General features: G+C 36.6%; 1 protein-coding gene across 1 annotated transcript in view; it reads left to right on the top strand.

Moving 5' to 3' along the window:
• Positions 1-14,710, top strand: part of LOC148830782 (metabotropic glutamate receptor 4-like) — a 330,655-nt gene that overhangs the window by 224,806 nt on the left and 91,139 nt on the right. The window contains exons 4-5 of the mRNA XM_088921144.1: positions 2,970-3,124; positions 3,722-3,862. Of these exons, the coding sequence (XP_088777270.1) occupies positions 2,970-3,124; positions 3,722-3,862 (296 nt within the window). The remainder of the gene's footprint in view (positions 1-2,969; positions 3,125-3,721; positions 3,863-14,710) is intronic.

The raw sequence follows: 14,710 nt of genomic DNA, 5'->3' as shown, positions 1-14,710 counted from the left end.
CTGCGAGCACTCACACTACAGAATAAGCTTTATATTAGTGCCTGAAATATGTGATGAACATACTTCTTTCTGACATTGAAGACCCATCTCAGCAATCTGTCACTGGAGCCTTACGTGAAAGCCCATCTGTGGTTCCCTACAGTTAGTCCTAAAACCTAATGCAGCCCAACAATCTTAGGACTTTTCTCCTTAGTGCCAGCCTTTTTTTTCCCAGAGATTTTGCTCTGCAAGTATTGTACATGACATGAGCAGTGTATTAGGAAGAGTAGGAATAAGAGACTGTCATCAACCGTTTTTGGGCCATATGTGGTTTTAAGTCCCTGCTATCAGCTACATTCAAAGGAGGCCACCTGGTACAATTCCAGGATTCCCAGTGCAGAAATGTGTTGTTTGTAGGGTTTTCATTTTCAGTGGCTGCACTGATGGATGAAAAGAAGTGTTTACAGAATCCCTCATTGACTTACCTCGCTAGTGACCACATAATGATATCATTAAGCATCATTTGCAGCCTGGAAAATTAAACAGCTTAGTGGTGTATTTGAAGTAATGAGAAGGACCTGGAAACAACAAAAATAAAATGAGTATCTTATTTCTTATATACTTTTGTTCAAATTATGAACTAATAAACAAATTATGTATTAATAAACAGTGGTATTGTAACTGTTTGCATTGTTAACTATTGTGGTTACTGAATCAGTTTCAGCATATGGCTAATTTAATTTGTAGTGCTGTGTTTCACATTTTTTCCCACCCTATTTTCTTTTAAAATGTGGTTATTTCATTGGAAAACATTAATTGGTCATTTGTGTAAACGAGTAAATCCCTTGCAGAAGTCTAACATACCAAATCTAATTGTATTTCAGAATCATGGAAATGGCTGTGGATACTGATTGCTTTACAGTTAAGATATTAGTGCTGTATCTCTAATTCAGCTGCCCTGTTTCTACACTCAACTACTGAACTTAATTTTAAGAATCTAATAAATCTAAATAAATTTGCAGTAGAAATTGCTGGAGCAGATTATTACCAGAAAAGTTGGACAACTCAAATTACCCTAGAAATGGCTTCAAGGGGACTAGAATTGACTGTCAACAGGACATTTGCAAAAATGTGAGAATTTCAATTTCATTTAAGAAAGAAAATCTTGGCGATTACAATGTTCTTAGCTTTAGGAAGCAGTTAGAAGTCTCATAGAGTAAAGATTATTTTCAAGAACATCACGTAATGTAGGAAAGACACAAATGTTAATACATGGTCTTGGTCTGACCTTCTCCTTGATATGAGAGTTGTGTATACATTTGAGGTGAGACAAAAGGGAACCTGCCATCATTTCATTGTAGCACTGTAGCTAAACTGTAGCTCGCTGGCAGACTGCATGCAGTAAGTATAAAAACAGCATAAATGTCCTGGCTGGCCATGATATTAGAAATGCAGTGAGACGTGAATAGAGTATCACAATGCAAGAGTAGCTGGGAGACCACAAGATTGAATTTCCTTATCTTCCACAGGCAGAACAATCCCTCATATCCTAAACTCACCAAGATAATTTGCATTATAATAAATAATTAATTAAAACACAATAATAATAATAATAATAATAATGTGTCTATATCATAATAGTAATGTGGCAGTGCTGTGGCCACTGGAGGAACAGTACCTATTGCATTTTTTACTCTGTTCTGCTTTCAGTATAGCCAGCTTAGGCCGTGGGCAGCCAAGTGAAGTGTAGAGCAGGAGCTGTAATTAGGCATAAGGCCTGTGAGAACAGCAGGGAGGGAGGCTGGCTCATAATTCAACTCCTGGCGTTTGGTAATTAGTCCAATTACTCGGAGGGATCGGCAACATGCTAATGCCGCAGCTCAAACCACCTGCTTCTCACCTGTCAGAGTGGCAGAAGAGCTGCACTTGTTCCCTGAGTACCTACAGGTGCAAGCTCTTCGCAAACCACACTGAATGCTCCATCCTCTGCAGTGCCAGTACAAAACTATATAAATATAATAACAGTGTAGTATGCAGTGCAGAAAATACAGTATTCAACAATAAGTGGTAATAAATAGTAGTCGTTAATTCAGTTGCACTTAGATGTTAGTTGTTTATGTCACATGACACTGGGGGATAAAAACTATTCATGAAACTGATGGTTGGTGTTTTGATGCTGCAGTATTACCTGCCAGACCATAGAGGTCAGAGCAGTTTGTGTCTGCGGTAGTTATAGTCCTGTTTTATGGCACAGGCTTTATTATGGCAATGGTTGACATAGATCTGTTCAACTGATGGGAGCTCAGATACTATGAGCTTTTTTGCTGATGTCACAACCCTCTGTATGGCCTTCTTTTCCTGTGTGGTGTACTGTTGTACCATAAAGTAATGCCACCGGTCAGGGCACTCTCTATAGCAATAAAACCTCAAGAGTATCTGCTTACTAATCCCACATTTTCTCAGATGCCTCTTGTGCCTTTTTCAGAATGGCTTCAGTATTGTGGGACCAAGCCAGGTCATTTCAGATCTGCAACCCAAGCATTCTGAAACAGCTAACAATTTCCACTGATGCTCTATTGATGTTGATCAGAGTGTGACTCCAGTCTACAATGAGTTCTTTTGTCTTGGTGACATTCAGGGCTGGCTTGAATGTCACAACACCACTTTGTCAGATCTCCTACCTCATTCCTGTACAGTATGCAGACTCATCATTTTTGCTGATCAACCCAGTTACTGTGGTACTATCAGCAAATTGGATTATATGGTTGTTACTGTATTTGTATGAAAAGTCATAAGTGAAGAGTGAGTACAGTCTTGGATAGAGGCAGCTGAGGTAGTTTTCAGAATCAGTGTGGATGAGGTTTTGTTGTCTGTCATTATCATCTGTGGTCTGCTGTTAAGAAAACCAGTATCAAGTTTTGCAGATGGAGTAACACAGGCCCAGATCTTTAGGTTTCAAACTCAAGAATCTTTTCCTTTTGCTGTTACAGGCGTCTGCTACAAGCGGCCAAGAAAGCCAATCAGACAGGGCATTTCCTCTGGGTAGGATCAGACAGCTGGGGCTCCAAAATCTCTCCAGTGCTGCACCAAGAAGAGGTATCAGAGGGCGCTGTCACTATTCTGCCTAAACGTCTCTCTGTCAGAGGTACAGATTATTTTTATTTCTTGTGATGCATGCATTTGTTTTTACTGAATGAATCTAACATGGCACCAGTCCTCTAAAGGCAACAAAATGGACAGAAAACAGCAGGGATAAAGTGCAAGGGTGTCAAAACTGAGACACAGCAGATAATGTACAGTACAGTCTCAAGTACCTCTACAGAGGTAGGAGGTACAGTATCTGCTGCATAACCTAATTGGCTGAGGAAGTAAACTGCTTCATACTTTCTCAAAAGTATATACTTTTAACACATCATGCAGGTTTCTAAAAATGCAATAGGATGAAACAATGTGCAACAGTTAGAGAATCATTGAACATTTCAATATTGAGATTATTGTTTGTCAGCAGGTGTTCAGCAGAAGCAAAGTCAAGGTGAAACTGTGTCAAAGCATTATATGGGGACTCATTATTATTAAAAGAACCAAGTGTAGTTCCAGGGGAAAAGCTTCATGTTTAACTGGTAATTGTATAGTTGTGTACAGAATAAGAATACACTCACCTGACAATTTCTTTAAATACAAAAATGTTCAGCAGCCCAGAACCATCCAGATTTAATAACAATATTGTTTCTGTTAACTTCAGGTTTTGACCGGTACTTCATCAGCCGCACACTGGATAACAACAGGAGAAATATCTGGTTTGCCGAATTCTGGGAAGATAATTTCCACTGCAAACTAAGCCGCCATGCCCTCAAGAAAGGATCCAATATCAAAAAGTGCACAAGTAAGTGTCCTCAGTTTAAATATTTCCCTGGGTTAATCTGTTCCTTTCAGAGCTAGTGGAGATTTATTTTTCTTTGTGTAGCTGGACATTTAAAATACAGTGGAAAAACACACATACACATTGATTAGTTTTAGAATCCCAACCTGGGGTATCAGATGAGTTATTTGACATTATAAGACAGCTTTTTTTAAGCTTTGAGTAGTCTTGCCCATTACTACTTTGCAGCTATTTCATTTAAAGTTATTCAGAAGGTTATGGCCTTTCCTTCATTTTCTGCTGAAATGATGCTCTTGCATTGCAGCACCACACATTAGAATTTTGAAGGAAACCTGGATTTTTGGCAGGGTGTTGCATTCCACGTATGTCTATACTGTAAAGTCAATACTGTACTCAAGCTGTTTATATTATGAAACAATAATCTAAGATCATGATCAAACTTAAACATATACTGTAGGTTTTCAGTAATGTACCATATTTAGTATTGTTCTAGGTTCAGACTGTCAGGTCAAAGACAAAGAGTCTTAGTGGTCACTTGGTGTCAGTTCTCTCATTAAATATCAAACTGTAATATTTAAATACAGCTTTAGAAATTATAGTTTATTCTAGATTATTATCTTCTAAAGAGCTATAGAAAGAAACTTGAAAATAAATTTGACTCATGTGTCTTTGTACATTGTGGCTAACTTCACAATGGTCACCCAAAGGAGGCTCCACAGTTGAAACATTGTGCTTCCTTTCTTCTCTTTTCAGCATGGAATAAACCTTTACTTGTTCCTACAATGAATGATGTCTGTGGTTGATGTGAACTAGTTTGAAGAGACCAAGGGACTCATTTTAGGCTTGACAGAGAGATAAAATCTTAACACTGAGTACTGCTGTCAGGAAGATTGGTTTTGAGACCATGGTCCCTTATTTTCATGTACAATAAGATGGTTCCTTAACCTGCTTATTTAGCTAAACTCCTCTGAGAATGATGAACTGTGAATGATGAACTCCTTCTCCCCCTTTCTTCCATCTCAGCTATTTCAATATGTTACTCCTCACAATAACAATCAGCCAAATGTGACAATTACTCTAATTGAAACATAATTAACAGCAAATCAAATTAGCACATTAGAAACAAACTCTAAAATAATTAAATTCAATAAGCACTCCACAATAGGCTGCTTTCATTTTCCAATGAGCTTCACTTTAAAAGGCCATGAAACTGGATTGACAAAGAAGACTAGATTGACAAAAATAAATGTATACTTCAAGGATTATGTTTTAGATACTTATCAAGGCTGAGGATAGACCACAAGTATAAAGACATAAGGTCATACAGCTAGCTCCGAAATGTGCATTATTCAGCCATCCCTCTGTCTTGGTTCAAATTGTAAATGTTAATCACCAGTTACCACTGAAGATTTCCAGCTAAATCAGGAAAAACGGGTTCCTCCAGGACCAAGACTGCATGCCACTACTCTACAGGGTTGCATCACAACTTCGTGATGAATTGACTCTGTTACACTGGCAGCAGGAAATCCAGACTTGGTTGGCTAATATCATAACTTACATCTCAATGGGTGATGCTGGTATTTTAGGACTCAAGCTACACAATGAAAAACAGAGCAAGGGTATAAACAGTAGATGGCAGAGCATATAGTTGTGAAGCTTCTATTTAAAGAAATCACTCATTAAATACTTCTGATTATAAACTCCAGATTTATCTTTGATTTTTTACCTTTATGAAGCACTAGTTGGGTATATGCCTGAATCTCCTACTGTATATATGTATATATCCTATTTATATAGAAAGCAAAAATCTGTAATCACTGGAATTACAGTACAGTATGTGCATTGAAAAATGAAGACAAAAACAGTCCAAAAGGTCACATATTAGATATACTTATGCTGTCAAAGGCTGCATTGAAATGTAATTTCTAAGACCTTTCAGACAATTACTCCGTGATCTTAGCATTGTTCTCTTTTTTCTTTTTTCTTTTAATTAAGATGTCAGCATCAACCTAAACATCACAATGCAGTTATAGTAATTAGGAAAAAAAACACAAAATCTGTCTCTTTCTATCAGCTATTATGTCTATACAGTACCAGTTTTAATTGGTGATAGGATGTTACTTCTAAATACTCCTTAAATCAGATTTCATATCTCTATTCGGTGAAAGTCATTAACTATTGAGCTAATACAAAGATACCAGGTTAACTACAAATCCTTAAGGACTCAAGAGTCAACTTCTATAGACAGTCACATTTGCAATGGAAAAGCTTCTGGCACTAGGAACACTGATAACCATAATCAACCTTTATATCTATCCTTTTTCTAAGCACTTCTTCCAATTTGGGGTTAGGGGGAAACTGGAGCCTATCCCGGCAAGCAGCAGGTGCAAGGCAGCGTACATCCTGGATGGGACACCATTCCATGGTAGGGCCCATACAGATACAAACATAGACATACTGTACAGTACACACACCAGAGCCATTTTTTCCAGAATCCAATTAACCTACCAGCATTTTTTGGACTGTGGGAGGAAACCCATGTGAACACAAACATTTAGCCCAGATTTGAACCCAGGGCTGCAGGGCTGTGAAGCACTGATGCTAACACCTGCATCACTGTGCTGCTCCTAAACTGTACAGTGGCACAAATGTAAAGCTGTTACACTACAAATGTAATGCTGTTTTTAATTTCTGCAAAGAAACTGCAGAAATCAAGTCCTTAAAAGATAATATTGTCTATATTGTTGTTGGTAAGAATCATTTTATCAAATTCCACAAAAGTGTTGTGGCAAGTTTACTTTGAAAAACAGAAGTGGCATTTTGGTCTGGCATAATACTGTATGTACTGTAGATTAATGCAGCAATCTGCGGTGTGTGAAACATTGCACACCATTTGCTTAATATTAATCTTCTTACCTGTAATCTATTCAAGAAAGATCCATTTTGAAAAGCTTTAGTCTGCACTTCCACATACAGTACTATATCAGATAAGGCCAGGAAAACTGTGACTGTAAATGAAAAATGAGTGGTAAAAGTCACAACGTTGTCTCCTAAAAGACAATGTTGGACTTGCTTGCTCTGAACACAAAAATCAAAACATTTAATTATATGATAGTATCAAAGCACCTTCCTGCTAAATTTAAATATTTTGTTAATGAAAACGTTTAGACAATCTACCCTTAGTCAGGAAGGACAGTTATCTCTTTACAATAAACAGCTACTGTATATTGCACAAGAACCTAAAAAATTGGATCAACACTTTACAAATAAATGTTGGAATAATTAAACTCAACAGCCTCTCAACTAAAACTGATCTGGATTTTTAATTTTTATTGACCTTGGATTTAGGATGAGGGGAAGCCTGCAATGAGAAGCTGTAACATGCAGTTCCTCTCTATTCCAATCAACTGTGGTTGTGTTACTGAGATCAATTTGAATGAAAGCAGTGTATGATAAAAATAATATAATCAAATGGAGTTTACAGTAGTTTTATCCCATTACAGAAATCAAGATGATAAGAAAGAAATCATTTTTTTCAGTTATGAAAAAGCCTAATATCACTCATGATTTCGGTAAGACATCAGTTCATTTCATTAAAATATTTTCCATTTCTTCCTCTTCTAAATACAATGAATTTTACTTAATCCCTTAGTAACATGCAATTACTGTATATCCTTAGCACAGAAACGAGAGATCATCCCTGAGATGCACAGTGATTGGTCTGTTGTGGCAATATTACACTGAAAGAGTAGAAACTAAAAAAGTCCAAATCTCTGTCTGAGATGAATGAGGACAGGGAAGAAACCATTTTTAATTGACTGAAAAAATATTGTGGAGTTTTGATGACTTATTATAAGATAAGGTGACAAAGAACAAATTCTGAAATATACTGTAACATGCAGCACAACCTTGCTCCAAAATCACACCACAAAAGTTGGTGGGATTACAAAAACCTATTACAAACTGTTGTATTTTTTTCCCCATTTGTCAAAAAATCTGAATCTGAATCTGAAGAGACACTGTCTTTTGGACTTCACTAATTTCTTCAATCAGTCACTAAACATTATATCCATCTTTACTAACAGAGGCAATGAGTGGCTCATTTAAGGACAGTAAATAAAAGCTCAGGTGATTAAAACTAGAATTCCTATAACTCTTCACAGCCCACAGGTGTATGTTTGGATTTTTCTATTGATTAACATTTGCACTGTTAAATTCTGTGAAAATCTGTGGTTACTTGTTGTGAGGAAAATAGTGTACATCAGTGACTGTTTTATAACAATGAAAGCCATAGCAATAGCCCTGCCTGTTGCTACTGATTAGAAGAAGCCTGCAGGCCCTGGAATATTTTGCATGAGGTCGCAAATGATGATAATAAAGCGACAGGAAAATAGACAAGCTAGTTAAATAATTTTCCTGCATGTTATTAATGGAGGTAATTTCCAACCATTAATTAAAGAGCTTGTTTCATGGCAGTCTGGCCTAATAAAATAATGTGAACTTAATTACAAAGACACTTGTGTAAAACCTCTTTTTAATAATTAAACATTAAATATCCCATCATTCATATTATTCGCTAATGCAATGCAGGCTGTTGCACACAGAAACTCTTTGACAAAAGCATGTTTTATAAATTCAGGGCTAGCATTTTTAGTTTCTTTCAAATGTGATACTTTTTATAATTTGATTTTAAAAGCTGTTTGAGATTTCTGGATATTAAAAAAACAGGGTGCATTCAGGAAGGTCTTGCCTTAGATGCAATGCTTTTTTGCCAGTAATAAGATTCTATTTCTCAAATCAAAGAGGTAGAAAAGAAGAGTATTTTCTTTCCCAAACTTATTCTGTGTTTTACATTTTGTAAGGTTGTATTAATTAATTAGTCTCAGCTCAGAGGGTATTAAAAGTATTTTCCCAAGAACTGGTCGTACTGTGAGTCACTGCAGTTTGATCTCCAGTTATGGCTTGAAAACATTGAGGTACAAATTGTGGAGTAATTATTTAAATTAGTTGGGTGCAATACTGGCAATAAAAAAAACAAGCCATATGGTCTGTAACAAATATAAAAAGGCAGTCAAATCCAGAGAGTCTTTAAGTATCATGTCTGTATATGAAGTCATGAATTTAAGTCACCTTGCAGAGAGTATGCTTTCTTAGTCTGAGATTTGTAACATTGAGTTTAATGTTCTGTAATTGATTACTTACCATTACTCAGTGGACATATATTGCAGTAAAGCTACAGCTTGGAGACAGCCTCCAGTGCAGTTTATGTCAAGGTGCTACCTCACCCATAAAAATCACTGCTTTTAGCTAAAACAGCAAATGTAGGGACAGTTTTCAGAGAAAATAAGTACATGGAATAATAATAATATTTTTTATTAGTTCTCTATAAAGAAGTAAAGAATACTGTGATGAAACCATCTGGAAGTAAACCCAAGATTTCACAGAATTAATAAAAACTAAAAAAAAAAATGGCTTAAATGATATTTGCTTACTGAAAGTGCTCTGTGTTGGAAAATATTTACAGTAAAAGAAAGCAAAACATTTAGCAAAAGGAGTAAACTGCAGTCTTTCAGGGCAGGTTTGCACTAGCAGTTTCAAAGCCTTAGTCAACACCAGGCTGTGTAATCACACAATGTACAGTAAAGAGGCCACACCACTAAAGACAAAGACAAAGACTTGCTACACTATGAGTGCCAGGTTATTAAATACTCTGAGCCCCACCCCCAATCCTCTTGTTGGACAGAAAGCCAGAGGTGAGACAGGCTCTGTAACCCTGACATAATGTGGTGAAACAAACAGATATGTACAAGACTGTGGAAACACAACAGGAACAACATACAAAATCAAATCAATTAAACAGGTGATTAAATGAATAAAAGTTTGTGATGGACATCAGGAGAGGTCAAGTGACAAAGGTGCATACTAGTCCTTTGTCACAAAAACAGGAACAATTGTCTAGTCTTGAGATGAGACTAGTATAGTTTGAGATCAGTGCTCACTGGTAAACACATGGTAAGTAAGAATGGTTATAAAGTTATGTTACCAGTTAGGGGTAATAGCTTTAGCTGTCTCTGGTAAGCTCTTTCCGAGGAGACAGTTGATTCCATAGAGAATCAACTGAAAGTCGGGTGGATGGAGCAGTTTGAACCATTGTATCAGGAAGAACAAACGCCATTGAAGTTTAGACAAAAAAGGAAACCAGGGAGTGAATTGATTTTATTACACCAAGGTTGGCCAGGTCTCAAACCTGGTAGAAAATTCTCTTTAGTTCAGGTGGTAAATGTGAGTAGAATCTCCTTCATCATGCTACCTATTAATGGAAACCTGCCACTGAAACTTTAAACCAAAAATGCTTAAAAAATTAAAAACACATACATTTAGAACTGCCTGTGCTCAATACACCTCAGATATATATGTACTCATAACATATTTATAGTACATATGTTGTTTAATGTATGTGTAATAGCATCTTTGAAAAATTGAATTGATTTAAGTGGTAGTCAAGAATAAAGAAACTAGCAGGTAATACTGTAATGTGATCCTGTTTCATATGAATTGCATTATTGTTTTTATCATGAAGTGATCATGGTGTTTTTTTAGGCTCAAATTCATGGCTAGTTTAGTTAATTAATTTATATACTGTATCAGGAATTTAGTCACATTTGTGTCCTAATTTGTAGCAAAGTGGTACAGTAAAAATTTACAGTTCACCAAATGACTAAGCATTAAAAATAATTTGAAAAATAAATCAAATGAAATAAAGATGACTGTAATAATGATTTAGAATGAAATCCCTTCTATTTTAATATCAAAGTTGCCACTAAAAAACAGAAATTCTATTTTTAATGTATTATTTATCACTATTTAATACGACAATTCACTATCACAATGATCTTTAGTAGACAGACAGAATCAAGTCTGTTCCCAAGCATTCTGAGTTCATTTGCTTCCTAATGAATGTGCTGTATAACCCATGGGCTCAGTCTATTTTCTTAGAACTCATTTTTAACCCACAGTCTTAACCTCAAGTCTTCACTGTTCCAGTCCTCTGTTACAGCCAGGTCCTCAATTACTAAATTAAATCAATTAAAGTGCTGATCAGGTCCTGAGCTACAAAGTTAATTTATTTCCACATTTTACTCCAGCATTGCCTACTACTTCCAAGCCACTCCCACCTGACCATGCACAGTGGCTCATGTCGTTATGGTAGATTAGAGGAAATTGCACTCTGTTCAATGTGTTGATTAAAGGAATCACAGGCAATTACAGATACTGGGGCCGCCATTAGGAAGCCAAGGTACCTTCAAAGAATATTAATAAAGAATATTCAGCCAGTCTGAATACAGCACAATGTAGTTATTTTTTCTTGACAAAGATGGATTAAAAATAACTACTAGTTTTAATAAAAAACAGAATAACCCTAATGGGCTAGGAGATGTGCTGTGCTACAATCCAATAGTGCTGTTAATTAATTTTCACAAAGAGAATTTGAAGAGGAGAGTTCACAGATGAAGAATGAGGTGAATTGTAAGAAACAGACTCTTAGATGTTAAAGCTTTATAAATCTGTTAAAACTAAATAATTCCAAAGCCAGTTTTGTATTTTTTTTCTTTGTTTGGCATGATGAGAATTATTACAGTTAATGTTTGATTGCTCATTATATTTTTAGCTACTTCACTGACCTACAGTAAGGTGTGGTGTCCAGCTTCCTTTTCTATCTACTTCTGTTGTTCATGTACTGTATCTGTGAAACAGAACCACTTACTGTAAGTGAAGTGAGGTCATCATTATTTTGATGACATAATTGGGGATTTTTTTTCCTACAAATGACCTTTTCTGTCTCCTGCCTTTTGGTTGCTTTAAAGAAATGAAATGGTGGAGAGATGCCATACCAGAGCACAATAATGATGGCCATACTGTTTCTCCCTTCTTCACCTAAGATAGATAAGACCTGAGATGAATGGGTTGATGGACACTTTGATTGATCTTGGAAACCTACCAGAGCGTGATTTCAGAAACTCAGAAATAAATGAATTGGAATGGGAAGTGTCATAATTCACTCATGGATGAGGGGAAAAGGGATAAAAGAGCATTATGGTCTAATTTTTCGAACAAGTAATTTCTGTCTGCCGACAGGGCTGTTAAAATTACAGCCCGATAATTTATGCATGGACAGTAATGAACAATTCTTAGCTGTCGGTGCCAGTTCTTGTGGATCGGATGGCTTCATAACACTGGCCTGTAAGACAGCCCAAGCCTCCCAGCTCAGAGAACAGTGTGATTGTTTTACATTGCACACAAGTAGTTGTGTAAAAGTCCCTAGACATTAAGACTGTCCTAACACTGAAAAAAGAACCTTGAAAAAACATGAAGGCTGTTCATGGTTATTATAGACATAAACAGTCTGCTATTATGCACAAAAAGATTCTGTAATGTAAAAGCACTGAGATAAAATATGCTTTACAACAATAATACATTATAATGTTTCAAATATATTGTATACTGAAATATACTGTAGGCCTGTTAACATTTACAATATGATTAAACTTTAAAATTACCCTGCCTCTCTTCACCCAGAAATGCATTCGTAACTTTTCATAATTAGGTCATGATACTATAGTTTTATACTCCTGTGATAAACTGCTAATTCTCCCTGTTTAACTGATGCCCTCAGTTAATTAGAAAGCAAGAGATGTTTATGCAAGGCTAATAAACAACAGTAGTTTATACAGGAAATGTTTAGGATACAATGGAACAACCAGAGGATAATTCAATGCTGAAAAATAAAAAGAAAGAAAAAACACAAAGTTTTGACATTGGAACTTCGTTCAGATGTTTCTACTCACAGTAGCTACACATTCTCACGTCTTCTTTTATTTTCTACCCCACCCCTTCTCCTCAACTTCATGCCCCTTCAATTATTTCTCCACACATCTAAAGAGACTTTACAGCTGTAACATTGCATTTTTCCTCTTTCTTTTAACTTTTTGGTGTGGAATTAACCTCTTCTTGTGCCTTTGAACATGACTGTGGGATTGCTGATGAGCTGTTTAGGAAACAAAAAATGTTATTGACATCCATGAAGGGCACACAAAAACACTTCCGGTCTAAAATCCCAGCTGCTCAAAACTTACTTTAGGCCAGATGTCAGGGGAGTCTTGAGGTCATTCTAGATACCTCTGAATTTTAGTCATTCCACATTTGCCACAAATGAGAATGAAAGAATTGGACTGGTTTGTAGAATTATACAGGTTATTTAGTTTTGTTGATTGTATGGTTATTGCTTCATGCTCCAAATGTTGAGTGCTACAGTACATACTGTACAGCTAAAGCATTAGTTCAGGACAATCAGGACCTTGCAGAGCAGCATGCAAAGTGTTGAACTACTATATACACCCTGTGTTCATATCCTTTCAGGTAGCCCTGATCGTTCTTTAAGATATTGACGAACCAATTGATTTGAATGACAGAGTGGCTAGAGAGACAGTTCCCGGCAGTGCTGGATCCTGAGTGCTGAGTCCTGGCACGCAGGAGGTGTTATGGGAATGAGAGACATAGACAGTGAATTCCACTTTATCTGTGAATGAAAGGAACCTATAATTGATATTGATTAATGTAGAGAGGAGCCGTCAGAGGTCAAATTTCAACCTACCAGGGCTGTGGCCTATTCATCTTAATTAATCCTTGGAGAGAAGGATGTAACACACATTTTAGCAGAGAAGCACATAATAAAGCCTGCATTCCTTCACCCTTTACATGCTCACAGATGCTTACAATGTGGAGAAGTGTGGTACTATAGGACTGTTTTTTTACATGAGAACATGTGTTTTGTAGAGTATTTTAACATATTTTTTAAGTGATTTTTTTTTCTGTCTGGAGCATGACAGCAAATGAGAAAGGCAAGGGGGGGGGGTCACAAAATCAAGGCCTTTTGTCTATAAGGGCCTTTTGTTTCTTGCCCCAAAAAAAACAGTTTCATGAGCCAACGTGCAATTTTTTATAGGCTGCTCTTCTTTCCAGCTAGTGCTGTATCTACTGGGACAAAAACCTCATTTCAGATGTGAAAATGGGAAGAGCCTACTGTGTTAAAAAAAGAACAAAGGAAATCACATTTTTCTCTCTTGTCACCACACAAGTCCTTTACCATTAGCCACTGCTGACAAACAGATAAAACTCTTTATTAAGCAATTCCATTAGCTTTGTGTTTCAGTGGTGTAACTTCAGATTTCTGAACCGAAGACGTTGCTGACTCTCTTTTTCAGCAGTGTCCCAGAGCCTGACTAAATAGTGTTTCTGTGCTGAGATGATTTTCAATGTCCTCTTGGGGCTTTTTTAAAACCATCCAGTGCATTGTGTGGATCTGGACAAGACAATTTAGCCCAAGAATTTAAACTCTTTCACTTAAGGCAGTTGTGGAGTCCTGAATGTGCTGTCTGACATGTGTCCAGCCATGTCATCAGGTGTAGCTAGCCATTGACTTTTGACTTCCAGGCACCAACTCTTCCCTTGCTTGCTTCCCTGTTATTCTGTTTTCTTTAACCTTGTCACACAACATCACATTTAGTCAAATGATGAACCTCAACAGTTTTTTCTTCCCTCACTTTGGTATGAAAACATCAAAGATTCAAAATATTTATTAAACTACAGATGGGAGAGGTATTAGCAAAGTGTGGAATAAAGTTTAGTGACACATTCATCATTTGGTGTCTCACGGCTTCCTCCTCGCAAGAACTTTACATTATACTCATAATTTTGGCATTATAGTACCTACTGTATTACTGTCAGAAGCAAGGCCAGTTTGTTCATTTTTATCCCACCCTGTTGCTTGGCTTTTCTGTGTGCTGTACACAG

The sequence above is a fragment of the Atractosteus spatula genome, chromosome 7 (genome assembly GCF_055471065.1).
Source record: "Atractosteus spatula isolate fAtrSpa1 chromosome 7, fAtrSpa1.hap1, whole genome shotgun sequence".
Taxonomy (NCBI): Eukaryota; Metazoa; Chordata; class Actinopteri; order Semionotiformes; family Lepisosteidae; genus Atractosteus; species Atractosteus spatula.
Note: the sequence above shows the minus strand (reverse complement) of the source record. Positions and strands in the feature narration are given on the sequence as shown.